Source organism: Phacochoerus africanus, chromosome 4, assembly GCF_016906955.1.
Source record: "Phacochoerus africanus isolate WHEZ1 chromosome 4, ROS_Pafr_v1, whole genome shotgun sequence".
Classification (NCBI taxonomy): domain Eukaryota; kingdom Metazoa; phylum Chordata; class Mammalia; order Artiodactyla; family Suidae; genus Phacochoerus; species Phacochoerus africanus.
The window spans coordinates 86,286,131-86,306,165 of record NC_062547.1 but is presented as its reverse complement, the minus strand read 5'-3'; the positions used below and the strand labels follow the sequence as shown (position 1 = coordinate 86,306,165).

The following is a 20,035-nucleotide window of genomic DNA, read 5'->3' as shown; positions in this document are numbered from 1 at the left end:
AAGTGCCACCTTGTTTGGTAGGCTTACAGAAAAACCTATAAACTGAAAATAAAAATAAGGAAAGAGTGGTTGGGGCATTTGTTCATGGGATAGAATCAAGGGGACAGGTAAAAGTTTTGACTTGTATGGGACTCAATAAGGCAGTAGAGGAGGATGGAAAGAATAAAGACAGTAATTTTAAAAAAATGCAGATTGTGCCATCAAAAGCATAAAAATAAAAATGTAGAATTTTAAAATGCATTTAAATTTCAGTTGTATCAACTTAAAACAGACTGTTATAAATATGTTTTAAGCAACCCTCATAGTAAGCACAAGGCAATAAACTACAGTAGCTATACAAAAGATAAAGAGAAAAGAATCTAAGCACACCAACATGAAAAGCAACAAATCACAAAGGAAGAGAGCAAAAGAAGAAGAAAGGAATAAAGGAATTATAAAATAGAAAACAATGAACAAAACTGCAGTAAGTGTACACTTATCAATGTTACTTAAATGTAATGGAATAATCCTCCAATCAAAAGACAAAGTGGCTGAAGTGATTACATAAAAGACAAAAAACAAGACACCTAACTATATGCTGCCTATAAAAATACTCACTTCAGCTTTAAGACTGAAAGTACAGGGATGGAAAAAGATATTCCATGCAAATGGAAATCAAAAGAAAGCTGAGGTAGCTATACTTATATAGACAAGACAGACTTTAAGACAAAGACTGTAATAAGAGACAAGAAGGTCTTTATATAATGATAAAGGGTCAACCTAACAAGAGGAGAACATTTGTAAATATTTATGCATTCAACAAGGAGCATGTAAATAGAAAGCAAATATTAACAGACCTAAAATAGAAATCAACAGTAACACAGTAATAGTAGGGGACTTGACTACCCTACATTCATCAATAGATAGATCATCCAGACAGAACTTTAATAATGAAATATTAGACTTCAAATACACATTAGACCAAAGGAACTTATATATTCACAGAACATTCCATCCAAAAGCCACAGAACACACATTCTTAAGTGCACATAGAATATTCTTCAGGATAGATCATATGTTAGGCCACAAAACAAATCTTAATAAAGTTAAGATGACTGAAATCTTATTAAGCATCTTTTACAAGCACAATGGCATGAAACTAGAAATCAATTACAAAAAGAAAACTGAAAAATTCACAAATATGGAGATTAAATAACATTGACTGAACAACCAATGGTCAAAGAAAATAAAAAGAATATAAACATATCTTGAGACAAATAAAAATGGGAACACAACATATCAAAATCTATGGAAAACAGCAAAAGCACTTCTAAGAGGGAAGTTCATGGAGATACACATGTACATTAAGAAACTAGAAAGATCTCAAACAACTTAACTTTATACCTCAAGGAAATGGAAAAACAAAATTAAGTCCAAAGTTAGTAGAAGGAAGGAAATAAAAATCTGAGTAGAAATAAATGAAATAGAGACTAAAAAGGCAACAGAAAAGATCAACGAAACTAAGAACTGGTTTGTTTTTTAAGAAACAAAATAGTCAAATCATTAGCTAAAATCACTAAGAAAAGAAGAGAAAGGACTCAAAATCATAAATGAAGGAGCCATTACAACTGTTATCACAGAAATACAGAGGATCATAAGAGATTACCACAAACAATCACATGCCAAAAAACTAGATAACCAAGAATAAATGGGTACATTGCTATAAACACACACCTTACCAAGACTGAATCATAAAGAAAAAGAAAATCTGAACAGACTAATTACTAGGAAGGAAATCTAGTATTAGCCAAAAACCTCCCAAAAAAAGAAAAGCCCAGGACCAGAAACCTTCATTAATGAAGTTTAGCAAACATTTAAATAAAAATTAGTGCCAATCCTTCTCAAACTCCCAAAACTTTGAAGAGGAAGGAACATTCCAACTATGAGATCAGCACTACTATGATACCAAAGCCAGACAAAGATGCTAACTAGAAAAGAAAACTACAGGCCAACATCCCTGATGAACACAGATGCAAAAGTTCTCAACAAAATATTAGAAAACCAGGAGTTCCCGTCGTGGCGCAGTGGTTAACGAATCTGACTAGGAACCATGAGGTTGCAGGTTTGATCCCTGCTCTTGCTCAGTGGGTTAACGATCCAGCGTTGCCGTGAGCTGTGGTGTAGGTTGCAGACGCGGCTCGGATCCCGCGTTGCTGTGGCTCTGGCGTAGGCCGGCGGCTACAGCTCCAATTGGACCCTTAGCCTGGGAATCTCCATATGCCGTGGGAGCGGCCCAAGAAATAGCAAAAAAAAAAGACCAAAAAAAAAAAACATTAGAAAACCAAATTCTACAGTATATTATAAAGGATCATATACCATGATAAAGTGGGATTTATCCCTAAGATGAAAGTATGGTTCAACATTTGCAAATCAATAAATGTGATAAACACAATGAAAGGTAAAAATCATATGATCATCTCAATAGATACAGAAAAAGCACTTCACAAAATTTAATATCCATTCATAATTTAAAAAAAGAAAAACTCTCAACAACTTTTCAGAAAGAGGGCACCAAAAGTGAAGAAGAAAGACCCTGTCACTCCCAAAGCCAAAGCTTTGAGGGCCAAGAAAGCAATGCTAGAAGTTGTTCCCAGCCACACAAACACCACCCCCGCAACACACACAGTTCATGTGTTACCCATCCTCTAGCACTGAAAATACTGTAGCTCTGAAGGCAGCCAGAAATTCTTGCAGAGAACACCTCCAGGAGAAACAAGCTTTTACTAGGCCATTATTGATCTCCCTGACCACCCAGTTAGTCATGGAGAAGAGAGATGATGATACCACAGTTGTGTTTATTGTGGATCTCAAGGCCAACAAACACCAGATCAAATAAGAAGTTGTTCTACGACTGATACAGCCAAGATCAATTCTCTGATCTGAACTGATGAAGACATGTGTTTGACTGGCTCTAAACTCAATGCTTTGGCTGTTACCAACAAGGTTGGGATCATCTAAATTGAGTCCAGGAGTTCCTGTCATGGAGCAGAAGAAACCAATACAACTAGGAGCCATGAGGTTGATCCTTGGCCTCACTCAGTAGGTTAAGAATCTGGCGTTGCCGTGAGCTGTGGTATAGATCACAGAGGTGGCTCGGATCCTGTGTTGCTTTGACTGTGGTGTTGGTCAGCAGCTGTAGCTTCGATTAGATCCCTAGCCTAGGAACCTCCATATGCCATGGGAGCAGCCCTAAAAAGAAAAATAAATAAATAAATAAACTGAGTCCAGAATAACTCTAAATACAATTTTTTACCATTTGAAAACTCTCAACAAAGTGGGTACGAGGGAATGTACATCAACATGAGAAAGGCCATATATGACAAGTTCACAGCAAACATCACATTCAATGGTGAGAAACTGAAAGCTTTTCCTCTATGACTGAGAAAAGGATATTCATCTTGCCACTTTTATTCAACATATACTAGAAATCCTAGCTAGAGAAATTAGTGAAGAAAAAGAAAATGCATCAAATTGGAAAGAAGGAAGTAAAACTGTCTCTATTTTCAGATGGCATGATTTTCTGTGTAGAAAATCCTAAATACTCCATCAAAACACTGTTAAAATAAACAAATTCAGTAAAGTTGCAGGGTACAAAATCAATATACAGAATCAGTTGTGTTTCTGTACACTAATGATAAACTATGAGAGAGAGAAGATAAACCAAACTCATTTACAATTGCATTAAAATCCTAGAGGTAAACTAAACCAAGGAGCTGGAAGACTTGTACCCTGAAAGCTATAAAACACTGATGAAAGAGATTAAGGATGGCACAATTAAGTGGGAAGATATATGCTCATGAATTGCAAGAATTGATATTGCTAAAATGTCCTTACTACCCAAAGCAATCTACAGATTTAATGAAATCCCTATAAAAAATGCCAGTGGCATTTTTCACAGAAATAAAACTAACAATCCTAAAATTTGCATAGACCCACACAGGACCCTAAATAGCCAAAGAAACCCTGAGAAAGATTTACAAAGCTGGAGGTGTGCTTCCTGATTTCAAACTGTATTACAAAGCTGTAGTATTCACAACAGTACAGTACGGGCATAAAAACAGACATAGATCAATGGAACAAAGAGTCCAGAAATAAACCCATACATATATAGTCAGTTTATGTACAACAAAGGAACCAAGAACATACAATGGAGGACATACCAAGAACATACGTGGAGAATATTGTATGTTCTCTAAGAACATACAATGGAGAAATGATAGTCTCAAATCAATGGTGCTGGGAAAACTGGACTGTCACATAAAAAAGAACAAAACTAGACCACTATCATACACCGCACATAAAAATCAACTCAAAATAGATTAAAGACTTTAATATAAGGCCTTAAATCATAAAGCTCTTAAAATAAAACACAGGAATAAGCTCTTTGATCCTGGCAATAATTTTTTTGAATTTCACACCAAAAACAAAAGCAACACAAGCAAAAATATACACATGGGACTACATCAAACTAAAAAGTTTCTGCATAATAAAGGAAACCATCAATCAGATGAAATGGGAGAAAATATTTGCAAATCATATTTCTGATAAGGGAGTAACATCTAAAAATATACAAAGGACACATACAACTCAACAGCAAAAATACTCCCAGAAAACCTGATTTAAAATGGGCAGAAGATCTGAATAGACATTTTATTTTCTGAAGAAGAAATACAATAGCCAAGAGGAAAACAAATAGGTGCTCACCACCACTAATCATAAAGTAAATACAAATCAAAATTACAAGATATTAACTCACACATATTAGAATGGCTCTTATCAAAACACAAAGAAATAACAAGTGTTGGTGAGGATGTGGAGAAAAAGGAACACTTGTGTACTGCTGAAGGGAATGTAAATTAGTGCAACCACCATGGAAAACCATATGAAGGTTCCTCAGAAAACTAAAAATAGAACTACATATGATCCAGCAATTCTGCTCCTGGGTGTTTATCCAAAGGAAATGAAATCACTATCTTGAACAGATATATGCACCCTCATGTTCACTGCAGCATTATTTACAATGGCCAACACATGGAAACAACCTATGTGTCCATAGATGGATGAAGAGATAAAGAAAATGTGGTTTGTATATCCAGTGGAATATTATATAGCTATGATAAAGGAAGAAATTCTGCTGTTTGAAATAATGTGGACCTTGAGGGCATTATGATAGGTGAAATAAGTCAGTGAAAGACAAATACCCTATGATAGCACTTACATGTGGAATCTAAAAACAAAAAAACCCAAGCTCACAGATACAAAGAACAGATTGATGGTTGGTAGAAATGGGAGAGGGGGTAAGAAATGAGTGAAATGGGTAAATGAGATCAAATGATATAAGCTTTCAGTTATGAGATAAATAAATAAAAGGGAAGTATGTCCAGCATGGTGACTATAATTAATAATACTGTACTATGTATTTGAGAAATGCTATGAGAATTGATCTTAAATTTTCTCATCAAAAGAGAAAAAATTTTAACTGTGTGGTGATAGATGTTTACTAAACTTATTGTGTTGATCATTTTGCAATGTACATGTGTCAACTTATTATGTTGTGTACTTCAATACAGAGTTATGTGTCACTTATTTCTCAATTAAAAAAAAATCTGAGCCAGTGCAGATAAATTGTGATCTAGATTAAGACACAAATAGCCAAGACATGGAAGCAACCTAAATGTCCATCGACAAAGTAATGGATAAAGAAGATGTGGTACAAATGAAATATTATTCAGCTGTAAAAAAAAGAATGAAATAATGCCATTTGCATAAACATGGATGGACCTAGAGATTATCACACTGAGTCAAGTAAATCAGACAGTGAAAGACAAATACCATATGATCTCACTTACATATGGAATCTAATAAAAAGTGATACAAAAGAACTTATTTGTAAAACAGAAACAAACGCAGATTCAAAACCAATCTTATGGTTACCATGGGTAAAAACATTGTGGGGAAGGAAGAATTGGGAGGGTGGGAATAACATACACACACTGCTGTATAAAATAGATGATTAACAAGAACCTAATGTATAGCACAGGAAACTCTACACAATAGTTCGTAATTACGCACGTGGGAAAAAAGAATGGATGTATTTATATCTATGACTGATTCACTTTGCTGCACACCTGAAACTACTACAACATTGTAAGTCAACTACACTTCAACAAAATTGGTTTTTAAAATGTGGATTAAGGAGTTCCCGTCGTGGCACAGTGGTTAACGAATCCGACTAGGAACCATGGGGTTGCAGGTTCAATCCTTGGCTTTGCTCAGTGGGTTAAGGATCCAGCATTGCTGTGAGCTGTGGGGTAGGTTGCAGACGCGGCTCGGATCCCGTGTTGCTGTGACTGTGGTGTAGGCCGGCAGTTGCAGCTCCGATTTGACCCCTAGCCTAGGAACCTCCATATGCCGTAGGAGCGGCCCAAGAAATGGCAAAAAGACAAAAAAAAAATTGTGGATTAAAAATTTTTCGTTTTATCCACATAAACCATGTCTTTCTTGACTTTTTTTTTTTTTGGCAATGAATTTCTCTGTTCAGAATTTTCCATGGGTTTACAATGTTGTAGAAAGAATTTCAAGATGTGAGTAGCTAACAAATACATAAATATAAACATTGTTTGGAGAGGTAGTGGGTTCTCTGGCTATTGCCTGTTTTCACTACAGTGTATTAAGAAGAACACTTAAAATAATAAACCATTTAAAAAAATCCCGACTTGGAGAATTTGCTGATTTTCTTGGTCTAAAAATATTCCCAGCATGGCTGTTTGAAGCTTGTAGTCCTGAAGACACGTTGTCCCAGACTATGGGGTTGGGAAGACGTGTGTGTAGCCAACTCTATATGGTATTTGCACCACGCAGACAAAACAAATGTGAGTAACCTCAAGAACACAGATAATAGATTAAGTGTGTAACATGTGGTAACACACTTAATCAGCTGTAGATTTTGAGTTTTTTTTCCCCTTAGTTTTATGGCTGTACCCATGGCATATGAACGTTCTCAGGCCAGGATTGAACCTGCACCTCCACAGCTACCCAAGCTGCTGCAATCGGTTTCTTAACTCACTGGGCCACAGTGGGAACTCTGATCTTGCGTATATGTTACCTATTTAAAAACTTTAAGTGCGTGCTTCTATAATTTAATTTTAATAATGACTCACAAAATTCCAACAAATTAAACAATCGGCTCTCATGAGCCATATGAGCAGGGGCCTGCACACCACTAAGTGGAAGCAGAGGGGGCAGTCAGGAGCCTAGTGCAGGACACCCAGAGGTCATGATGGGATGAAATGAAGTGGGAGTAGGGTGGAGAAAAGGGCATGAAGTCAAGAGTTGTTAGGAAACACAATCTTCAGAACTAAGTGCCTTTGAGGATGCAGGAGGATCAGGAAAGCGTGGGTGCTGAAGGGGGTTCCCAGGTTTGGGGTGGGGGTACTGAGTGGAAGGGGAGTCCTGGTAGCCAAGCCAAGGATTTTAACAGGAGAGGATGTGGGGGGAAACGTGGTGACCTCATTCCCATCCATCCCGGTGTCTTCTAATGGGTCCAAGTGCTGGAAAGCAACTGCTGCTTATTGAATCAAGGAATGAAGGTCCAGCTCAGCCTGAGCACATGCCCCAAACTGAAAAGTTCCCCTTGGAGTTCCCATCGTGGTACAGTGGAAACGAATCTGACTAGGAGCCATGAGGTTGCGGGTTCAATCCCTGGCCTCGCTCAGTGGGTTAAGGATCTGGCGTTGCCGAGAGCTGTAGTGTAGATCGCAGACATGGCTTGGATCTGGCGTTGCTGTGGCTGAGGTGTAGGCCAGTGGCTACAGCTCCGACTGCACCCCTAGCCTGGGAACCTCCTATGCCTCGGGTGCAACCCCAAAAGGACAAAAAACAAAACAAAACAAAAAAGTTCCCCTTCTCAGGAGGCAGCTACCAACTACAGCTTTAGACAAAGAAAGGTTGCCCATAACTTGCTCATATCCATAAAGTGCATAAAATAGGTAAAGAGGTAAAACTTTAACCTAAATCTGGTGTAGGGTTAATGTAAAAGCCTCCTGTGCTCAATTATTTTACGTCTCCACAGTGAACAAAATCTGGCAACAGTCTGAATGACACAGATCATACATAAATGCAGTCTGAGGAATTTTAGTTAAATTTCGGGGGGGGAACCCCTCCTTCCCAAAGGCCAACAAAGAATCTCCTCTTTAAATCCTGGTTGTCTTAAATGTATCAGAGATAAAGAGATACCACTAATTTTTCAGAAATAGCTCAGCTATGTCTGTTTACCATCCATTAGCAAACCTATCTTACTTTTCTTAAGTCAAACTAATTTGTCTTCCTGGGCAGGCCTCCAGGACTGAAGCTCACCTGAGTGGGGGTGGTTTGCTACAGGTGAGTAGGCGTGGAAAGATGCACAGAAGGAAACCCAATTTCCAGCTCAGACTGAGGCTTCCTCCCCTGTCTTTCCATCCCCCACTTCCCATCCATCCCCCTTGTCCACCCTAGCAGGCTACGTGCCTAATACCTACTGCCATGGCAGAGGAGACTGGATGATAGACCAGACAGGGCAAAGGACCCTAAGCCCTTCTCAAACATGTAATCCCATCGCAGACCCAGTGTCCTGTTTGCTGTTCCCTGCTGGGAGCTTCTACTTGTCTTAGTCTTAGACACCCCAGCAGGTACTCCCTCCACGTGCCCTCAGGGCTTGGAGGGTTTGGCTGTTCAAATGTGGTTTCTCAGGAAAAAAGTGTGGTTTTGCAGTATCAGAGGCCTTTCTTGAAACAGCTCCATGTAAACATGTACTAAAGCTAAATGGAAAAATTGTATTTACTTAGTGGCTTTACAACTAGATCAACAGATACATGGGGCACCTACTATTAAGTAAAGCACATATGTACAAACTCAGTACCACAGTAATGCACTGATGACATAAGATTACATAAAATACACCTCTAAACGTGCTCAGCCAATTTCAGCGATAACTGCAGTCATGTTTTCAGCTGAGGCGTCCTTTTCCTCCCACTTCTTTCTAAGAAGTCACACTTGGAACTGAGTTTTGGAGAACAGAGCAAATATTTTTGGAATAGCACACGAGACATATGTTGGCTACCCACTGACCAAAACTCGCCATGTAATAATTACTTGGGACTAGACAGGCCTGCATCTTTCATCTCCTAGGCCTTCCAAAGGTTACCAAAGAGTGACAATTAGTTTTCAAAAAACTTTCCTGATATCTACTGGGCACACACAGTGGCCCAAATGAGAACTGACCCAAAGCAGTGAAAGATTAACAGCCTAGTGGGGGATGATGAGAAGCAGTGTTACCATCCTGTCACTCTCACTGGGGAGAGAGATGATAGGTGGATTTGAGAAGACTCCTTGGAGGGAAGAGAGGTTGTTTCGTCCTGAAAGACAAAGAGGCTGCAAAGGATCTACACCACTTAAAACATGCAACGTAGACAATTTAAAGAATAATTTTTTTTTCTTTTTATGTCCGTACCAGGGGCATATGGAGGTTCCTGGGCTGGGGTCAAATTGCAGCTGCTGGCCTACACCACATCTCACAGCAACACCGGATCCTTAACCCACTGAGTGAGGCCAGGATTCGAACCTGCATCCTCACGGATACTATGATGGGTTCTTAACCTGCTGAGCCACAGTGGGAACTCCAAGAATAATGATTTTAAGATGATACATATTACATGTTTGGGGGAGAGAAATGGACTAGACAACCTTCGATGTTGCAATTATGTGTACTTATGGGCAGGAGAAGTACATCTTGGGACATATTTGGATCATTTGATAGATTTGCCATGTAATGCAACATTAAATAAAAAGAAGGATCAAATTAATACACTGTATCCAAGTAGAATTCATTAGATGCTGAGGTTCTAGATAGAGCAGAAACCTGAAGAATGTCATTTCAGGATACAGAATTACACGGGTGTTAGAAATACAAAGTGGCATCAGTAACAAATATATTGAGGTTACAGAAAAAAAAAAACCTCTCTCCACTTTGTTTCTATGGATACTTCTTCCATGTTAAGAAAATAAAAAACCAGAGAAACAAAAAACCCCACGTGACACATCTTATATTGAAAATACAAGCCACACTGAAAACTTGTTTTTATCACCAAGGATCAGCAATGAATAGAAGCCAGCCAGTGATTCTACCCTCCTGTTCTCCTGGTTCCCTGTACCAGCCACCCCATCCTCTTCTGCTTTACAGCGAACTCCAGAGATGAGGCTAAGTGAGCGGGAAGCCCCCAAGTCATGAAAAGGCCTATCAGCCAAGCCACCTGCTGGGAAGGAAAGGGTTGGGGGAAGCCTACCTTGGCAAATGCAGAGAGAGCAGAGGCCTGGGCCAGTGAAAACGGAAATGCATCCAAGAGAAGGTGCATCTGGGGTGGGAACTGGAAGGGCCAGGGGGACAGTGGGTGGGAGGGTGTGGGCCCCCGTGCTCCCCCTGACCCTGACAGCTCCAGAAAGCTAATTTTCAGCCACAGTGTGAGAACTAATGAAAGCTACCCTCCCCACCCCCCCAAATGTTCCCTGAAGGTGTGTTCAAAACCCAAGGGGAAAGCATTCCGAGGGGCTTGGGTGAGTCTGAGGCTGACCCACTGGCTGAAGCTAGTCCATGTCCTTGGCTCCCTCGCCCCCTCTATCACCTGTGAAAGGGTACAGGGATGTGGGCTCCTGGTGAGATTTGGCAGGGGAGGGAAGGGTCAGACCTCCAAGAGAAATACTCTGTGAGCCACACTGCAAACCACACACCTAATTTTAAATTATCTAGTGGCCACATTAAAAAGTAAAAAGCAACAGGTGAAATTAATGTAGCATTTTAAGCACAATATGTGCAAGACATCATCTCAATGTGTAATCAACATGAGACAGATTTTTTTTTTGTTGTTTTTTTTTTTTGGCTGCCCAATGGCATATGGAGTTTCTGGGCCAGGGATCAGATCCGAGCTGCAGTTGTAACCTATACGGCAGCTGCAGCAACGCCAGACCCTTTAACCCACTGCACAGGGCACGGGATGGAACCTGCGTCCTGGCGCTGCAGACACTCTGCTAATCCTGTTGTGCCACGGTGGGGACTCTGAGGCCGATATTTTTAATTAATGAGCTAATTTACATTCTTTTTCATCCTAAGGCCCTGAAATGTAGCATGTGGTTTAACTTAGATCATGTCTCTGTGTGACAGGCAACATTTCAATCTGGGACAGGCAGGTCTAGGGCCTAAGCCGGGCATGGCTGGAGCAGAGTTGGGGGCTTTCAGTGACACAAAATCCTGAGCAGCCTGGGTCAGAGGCCTCATGCTCAGAGGGCAAAGCTGGGGAGCCAGAAGTGAAATCATCTTTTCTGACTCTATCAAACCCAGAACAGCCTTAGCTCATCAACCAATGATCTGAATTCACACTATTAGCATTTTGAAGCCATTCATCTTATCTGAGGGCTCTTAAAATTCAGTGAATCAGAAGCACCTGGAAGGCTTATTGACTGACTGACCAGGCCCACCCTCAAACTTCTGATTCTGTAATCTGGCTTTGTAATTCTGACAAACTCCTAGGGCCACAGTTGCTCTAGGGAACAACACTAGGAGAGCCACGGACCTGGCCAGTGAGTGACCTCCCTAGACAGCTTTTCCTACATAATTCTCAGTCTACTTCTGTTTGATTACTTCCCATGGTGGTGAACTCACTACCCACTAAGGCTACCAACTATGGTCAATTCTAATAATTCTTTTCTATACTGAGCCTTATCTGATTCCTTAAAACTTTCCACTGCTTTTGCCTTTAGGGCCCAGTCCCTCCTCCCCACTTGAAGCCTTCACAGAAGTAAAGACCTGTTCCTTCTCCCCCTTTACTCCCTGACACTCTACATGCTTTGTATTTTGTTTTAGGCACTTAGGGTAAGTTCAGTCTTATGCATTGTTATTATTATGACAGTAAAGTTCTACTTTCCCATAATATTTATAACAATTTCAAGATTAGATAGTTTACTTTAAAACAAAACACAGTCATCCCTTGATATCTATGGGGGATTAGTTCCAGGACCCCCCAGCTCTGTAGATGTCAAAATCCACAGACGTTTCAAGTGCCTTGTATAAAATGGCATAGTCCTATGAACCCCAAAAAGCTTGTTTCAAAGCAAGGTTTTATCACTGCAAACCTGGCCTATTCAGCCCCTATTTCTGTCTCTACTATCCCTAAATAAGTCACGTGTGTGAAAACGCTCTTTTTTTTTTTTCTTTTTGCCTTTTCTTGAGCTGCTCCTGCTGCATATGGAGGTTCCCAGGCTTGGGGGTCGAATAGGAGCTGCAGCTGCCGGCCTACACCACAGACACAGCAACGCGGGATCCGAGCCGTGTCTGCAACCTACCCCACAGCTCACGGCAACGCTGGATCCTTAACCCACTGAGCAAGTCCAGGGATCAAACCCGCCACCTCATGGTTCCTAGTCGGATTCGTTAACCACTGCGCCACAACGGGAACTCCTGAAAATGCCTTTAAAGCAGTGACTTTCCAATGCTTGTCTCCATACTGATGTCAGAGTATGTCGACACTTACACAGATCTGCCCCGAAAGAAACAAGGTTTCCACTAAGCCAAACTTCACATAACAGCTACTCTTCAAAGATTATGGCCTAATTTTCCATGGCTAAAACCACCTTCCCATCATGAGGGTGAGGTAGTGGTCAATGAAATGCCAAAGGCAGGAACCTCTGCAGTCTACCTTGGAAAGCTCTATGCAAAATCCAGGTCAGATTGATCCTCGTCTGCTTTCAACCAGTCTTTGTCCTAGAACCTTGATTAGAAAGCAGAACGAGAGAGAAATTGGCACAATATTGGAAACCAACTATACTTTAAGAAAAAAAGGAGTTTTTAAAAAAGGCATTTAAAGTTGAAAGAAAGAAGGAAAGGCAGACAAACAAGAAGGGAGGGAGGAAGCAAGCAAGCAAACAAGCAGAACAATTTCCCCTGAGCTTGGCCATGACCTTCTCCTGCTTTTTTTTTTTTTTTTGGTCTTTTTGCCATTTCTTGGGCCGCTCCTGCTGCATATGGAGGTTCCCAGGCTAGGGGTCCAATCGGACCAATCGGAGCTGTAGCTGCCGGCCTACACCACAGCCACAGCAACACGGGATCCGAGATGCGTCTGCAACCTATGCCACAGTCACAGCAACACGGGATCTGAGCTGCGTCTGCAACCTACGCCACAGTCACAGCAACGCCGGATCCTTAACCCACTGAGCAAGGGCAGAGATTGAACCCGCAACCTCATGGTTCCTAGTCGGATTCGTTAACCACTGTGCCACGATGGGAACTCCGACCTTCTCCTGCTTTAACCCCATGGAACAAGGTAATCTTTTCTGGAGCTGCTCATTGGGTGCGTTGTGCTCCTTGACCTCACAAGAAAACTACTTCCTCTTATTGGACACGAAACAACCACACCTCCCCAAGGCTTCTCCATGGCCCGTGTGTCACCCCACTATGAGAACAGGGACCAGGTAATGCAGTCCTATGCATGCCACCAGCTGTCGCCCCACACTCTTCCATGGCTCCAAGCCTGCCACTCACCAGGGCTTGGAGAAGAACTGAAAATGGGGGCTGTGCTGCAATTGGGCTGAGGGTGGGCACTACAGGGGTGGCAGGGGTGAGACCCCCTCTGCTTTGACCAGGCCAGTTCTGAGCTGGTGTAAAGTTGGGATCCTGGAAGCCTCCTTTTCCCTATGTAAGTCCAACTCCCGGACCCTGAAATGCCACAGTTTCAGCCATGCATTTGATTTTGATTTGGACCTGATGAAAAGGCAAAAGCCTCAGGGGAACTAAGTCCTCATGTCTTCACTGGTATAAAGGGGTTGAGATAGGCTCTGAACCAGGGTGCAGGGTTAGCATGAAGGCAAAACGTGTCCCAAGAAGTGTGTGCATGCATGGAGGGGGTGCTTTCAGAGGGCTCGGGCAAAGAGTCCCTGGCCTAAGAAAGTGGGGAATCCAAGAAAGAAAATTATCCTCTAGAAGTAGGGTTGGAGGAGTTCCTGTTGTGGCTCAGCAGGTAATGAACCCAACCAGTATCCATGAGGACAATGGTGAAGGTTGTACATGTGGCTCAGATCTGGCATTGCTGTGGTATAGGCTGGCAGCTGCAGCTTCAATTCAGCCCCTAGCCTAGGAACTTCCATATACCATGGGTATGGCCCTAAAATTTAAAAAATAAAAATAAAAAAAAAAGAGAAGTAGGGTTGGAAAATTTTTTCAATCAAGGGTCAGAGAGTAAATATTTTAGGCTTTGCTGGCCACATGGTCTCCATTGTACCTACCAAATGCTGCCATTGTAGTGTAAAAGCAGCTACATGTACTGCGTAACAAAGACCATGGCTATGTACCAAAAATGTACACAACAGGCCACATTTGGCTTGTAGGTTATAGCTTGTTTCCCTTTGCCATAGACGACACCTAAAGAGTCCTGACCAGCATCCTTTGGTTCTGTGTTTTGTGCTTCTCCAGAGCCCAGTTCACACCTCCCTGCACTATGCTCTAAAACTGTATCCTCTTTATGTGTCTGTGTCCCTCATGGCTTCTGGGGCAGAAACTTTGAGTCCCTGGTGGCAGCATAGAACTGGTGTTCAATACACATCTGGGGAGAAAGTATGTGAGTGGTGGAAGGGGAGACAATGTTTACTCAGACAATCCTAGCTGAGCATTTTCAGCCTCTTGGCAAAAAGCTACAGGGTTCACAGAGGAAAAAAGATCTTTACTGATGACAAAGCACCACCAGCAGACAGCAGCCTGGCTTCCAATTTCATTCCTTTTTAAAATGCAAACCCATGGGCAGGTTTTTGACGTCAGGGCCAAACCCCAGAAAGCAGCACCACTGGAACCGCCTGCAGACGGCTGCTCCCACCCTCCAGGGAGCCCTTCCCGTCACAGACCCATCACCATTCACTTCAGCCTCCTTTGATGAGGAGGAAAAACACTGTGGCTGGCCAGAGATATAAAAATTCTTTGTTACTGGAAAATCTAAGTGTCTCTCTATGCCTGTGCACCATTAGGTGACGTCAATGGCTCAGGATATCTGAGCCCTGCGTTTCTACCCAGCTCAGACCAGCAGCTAATTTATGGCAATAAAGATATTTCTAGGCAGAGTTGCAGAAAAAAAAGAGGTGGCCCCTCTTCTGCAACCCTAGGTACTGTGCTAAGGGCTAGTCTGCTTTCGCTGTGAAACAGGAAGAATTTACAAGTGGCAGGAGACTAGGACTGAGGCATTCAACTCCATTCAACTAAATGCTTGAGGGCCTACTATGTGCCAGGCTCACACAGGCACACAAAGACAAGCACAGCGAGGGAACTCTGCTAAAGAAAAGAGGGCAGTGAGGCACACAAGTAGCCATGATAATGGTAGGGGTGATACACAGCAGAGAAGGTATGGGGGCTTGAGAAGGGCGATAGAACTTGATGTTTCTTGGGCTGCATGATGGAGGACTGGAAGAATTTGGGCACATGGAGCTGCATGGAGAATGGTGACAGGAGATTGGAGGTCCTGGTAACTAAAGAGGAAGCAGGGAAGGAGAAGGAGTAAGGCTAGGCTTGGGGAGAGGCTGCTCTTGGTTTTGGATGTGGAATATACTTGGCTCATTTCTGGCACAGGCGTGAATGAACCCAAGGGGACTTGTGTCTTACACTGTGACTTCACAGCCCACACAGTTTTATTCGTACTCCTTGGGTTCAGCGTGTTTCTAAAAATCTACCAGCATGTCCTATGATTCTCCCTCCATCCATGTCACCTTCCATGTGGACCTCATTCTTCCTCTAGAGATGTCTAAACTTGGCTGTCAGGAAAGAAAAAAAACTTTTTTCCTATGAAAGTCAATTTCCCTCCTTTTCCAGAGGTCTCCAAGGAGTTGCCTCTCTGTGTAGCTTTATGGTATTAAGTGAACACTTCCTGATTCCAGATGAAATGCTCAGTGTTGAAGGAGGCATTTTATGTTGAATTAAATCTTATGAAAAAGTACATGACTGCTTTTGCTATTCTAGAAAATTTTTTAAAAAAATATTCTTAAGAAAGAAGAAAAAAGCTGGAGGCATCACACTTCCTGATTTAAAACTATGTTACACAGTTATAGTAGTCAAAACAGTATGGCATTGGCATAAAAGCAGACACAAAGATCAATGTATCTATTAATGTAGACCAATAGAATCCAGACACAAATCCACATTATATATATGTAGTCAATTAATTTCTAACAAAGGAATATACAAAGGGGAAACAACAGTCTTTTCAGTAAACAATGCTGAAAATTAAACAGCTACATGGAAAGGAATGAAACTGGACCACTGCCTTATTACACCATTCACAAAAATCTACTCAAGACGTATTAAAGTCTTGAAGCTAACACCTGAAACTGAAACTCCTAGGAGAAAACAGAGGATATGCTTCTTGACATTGGTTTTTGCAATGATTTTCTGACACCCAAAGCAAAAGCAACAAAACCAAAAACAAACAATTAGGACTACAAAAACTAAAATGTTTTGGATAGCAAAGAAAACTATCAGCAAAATGAAAAGGCAACCTACTGAATGGGAGAAAATACTTACAAATCATATATCTGATAAGAGAGTTAATATTTAAAAAAATACTTAAAGAATTCATATAACTCAATAGCAAAAAAAGCCGACCCAATTAAAAAATGGATGGAGAATATGAATAGACATTTTTCCAAAGAAGACATAGAGATGGCCAATAGGTATGCAAATAGGTGTTCAACATCACTATTTATTAGTGAAATATACTTTAAAAATACAATGAGATATTAACTCACGCATGTTAAAATGGCTATTATCAGAAAGTAAAAGAATAAGTGTTGCCAAGGATCTAGAGACAACCCTTGTGCACTGTTGGTGGGAATGTAAATTGGTACAATCACTATAGGAAACAGAATGGAAGTTCCTGAAAAAATTAAAAACAGAACTACCATAAGATCCAGCAATTACACTTCTGGGTATTTACCCAAAGGAAATGAATCACTAACTCTACAAGATATATGTACTTGCATGTTCACTGCAGCATTATTTATAACAACCAAGACATGAAAACAACCTACTTGTCTACCAATGGTTGAATGGACAAAGGAAATGTGGTATGTACTTTTTTTTTTTTTTTTTTTTTTGCTATTTAGGGCCATGCCCTGAAGCATATGGAGGTTCCCAGGCTAGGGGTTGAATGGGAGCTACAGCTGCTGGCCTACACCGCAACCACAGCAACACCAGATCCGAGCCACATCCACGACCTACACTACAGCTCATGGCAACGCCAGATCCTTAACCCACTGAGCAAGGCCAGGGATCAAACCCGCAACCTCATGGTTACTGGTCGGGTTCGTTTCTGCTGTGCCACAATGAGAACTCATGGTATATATATTTACAATGAAATATTATTTAGCAATAAGAAGGAAATCTTGCCATTTGAAACAACATGGATGGACCTTGAGGGTATTATGGTAAGTGAAATAAGTCAGACAGAGAAAGACAAATACTATACATTATCACTTACATGCAGAATCTAAAAACAAAAACATTAACTCACACTCATAGGCACAGACAAAGGACAGGTGGTTGCCAGAGGTGCGGGGAGGGGTGGGAGGGTGAAAGGGATGGAAGAGGTCAGAAAGTACAAACTTCTAGCTACAACATAAGTCCTAAGGATTTACTATACAGTATGATGACTACAGTTAGTTAATACTATGGTGTATATTTGAAAGTTGCCAAAAGTTGATACTAAACGTTCTTATCACAAGAAAAAAAATCATAACTATGTGTGGTGATGGATGTTAGCTAGACTTACTGTGGTGATCATTTCACAATATATACAAATACTGGGGAGTTCCCGTCATGGCGCAGTGGCTAACGAATCCGACTAGGGACCATGAGGTTGCGGGTTCGATCCCTGGCCTTCCTCGGTGGGTTGGGGATCCGACGTTGCCGTGAGCTGTGGTGTAGGTTGCAGACGTGGCTCAGGTCCTGCGTTGCTGTGGCTCTGGTGTAGGCTGGTGGCTGCAGCTCCGATTAGACCCCTAGCCTGAGAACCTCCATATGCCACGAGAGCGGCCCAAGAAAATGGCAAAAAGACAAAAAAAAAAAAAAAAACATATATATATATATATACACACACACAAATACTGATCATTATTTTAAATGAAAGCATGTGGACATAGATACTCCAATGGGCTGAGACAGCAGCGGGAAACTCCCCACACATTCACGGCACTCAGTCCCCTCCCATAGAAGCCACTTTCTCACTGGGAGGAGACCAGGCATCTCGGGTCTATCATCCCACAGTTTCCTTCCTTCCTGGCCAGGCTTTCTTCTGATCCCACACCACTTCCCATGTCCCTGATCTATTACACTAAAATGGATGATGTCTTGCAGCCTTATGCTTCCTTGAGAAATATTGTCCCTTCTTTTAAAATCACACACATACACACCGGAATACTACTCAGCCATAAAAAAGAATGAAAATTTGCCATTTGCAACAACATGGATGGACTTGGAGGTTGTTATGCTAAGTGAAATAAGTCGGACAGAGAAAGACTGTATAATATCACTTATATGTGCCATCTAAAAAATAAAACACATGAATGAACAAAGAAGAAATAGGCTCTGGAGTTCCCATCATGGCACTGCATGAGGATGCAGGTTCAATCCCTGGCCTCGTTCAGTGGGTTAAGAATCCGGGGTTGCCGTGAGCTGTGGTGTAGGCTGCAGATGTGGCTCAGATCCCACGTTGCATGTGGCTGTGGTGTAGGCCGGCAGCTACAGCTCCAATTGGACCCCTAGCCTGGGAACCTTCATGTGTGTAGGTGCGGCTCTAAAAAAAGAAAGAAAGACAAAAAAAAAAAGAGAGAGAGAGAGAGAGAGAAAGAAACAGGCTCAGATACAGAGAACATACCAGTGGTCGGTGGTTACCAGTGGGGCAGGGGATAACGAGGTACCAACTACTATGTATACAATAAAGAAGCTCCAAGGATACAGGTATAACACAGGGACTATAGCCAACAGTGTATAATAACTATAAATGGAATATAACTTTTAAAAATGAGGAATTACTATGTTGTACTCCTGAAACTTACATAATATTGTACATTGACCATACCTAAATAGATTCACATTAAAAACTAGATCAATGGTAATTATGTTTGTTGAATACTTTTTAATCAACAAATTTGGTAGCATGACCTGAAAAGAACATAACCCAGTACTAAAGTATAAGTGAGGAGAAAATACCGATACCATTGTTGTCCTCTATGATAAAACTACCTTAGAAAAATCTCTTAAATACAGCAACTTATTACTGTCCTGTTACTTCAGAAAAAAACCTTCAATTGCATTATTCTGCATGATATAATGGCTAAAAAATAACTCCCCGTACCAAGTGGGAATGATTTTTGGTTTTGATGTGAACTGATAGAGGCAAAAGGCTCAAATGCATACATACTTTCGTTTAAGAAATTAAGACAGAAAATGAGACCATTTTTTATGTGGAGGAAGAATTTTATGCTCTCATAAAATACACTGGTTCCAAGTTGCACAGACCCAAGCTACATCATAACTGATGTGCATTACAAATCAAGTAGCAGAGGCTTGCAGGGGAATGATTTTGTGTTCCTCTTTGTGTAAGAAGCCTAATCTGGCTATAAAGCTTTTTCACTGGCAACTATAGGAAGCTACAGAGAAAGACAAGCAGAAAACAGGTGTGACAATGCCATGCAGGGTCAAGCTGACAAAGCAAACGAAGCAAACCGAGCATCATACCTGCTTATTATTGTCAGTAGTACAACACAGTTTCTTGAGGGAGACAAAATGCCTAATTTTCCTAATAACATAAATAACCAGTTATTAGTGAGTCAGCTATGAGATGATTCAACAAATTAGCAAATGAAAACATCAATAGCGTCTTCTTCGAGTAAAACGCCAGGGTCCATTCTAGGACAGATTTTAAATTCCAACAAGACACCA

At 41.2% G+C, this 20,035-nt stretch overlaps 1 protein-coding gene across 5 annotated transcripts in view; it reads right to left on the bottom strand.

Annotated features, from left to right (window-relative positions):
- Positions 1-20,035, bottom strand: part of PDE8B (phosphodiesterase 8B) — a 227,044-nt gene that overhangs the window by 63,393 nt on the left and 143,616 nt on the right. For all 5 annotated transcript variants that reach the window (XM_047778158.1, XM_047778154.1, XM_047778155.1 and 2 more), the window contains exon 10: positions 19,832-19,892. In XM_047778158.1, the coding sequence (XP_047634114.1) occupies positions 19,832-19,892 (61 nt within the window). The remainder of the gene's footprint in view (positions 1-19,831; positions 19,893-20,035) is intronic.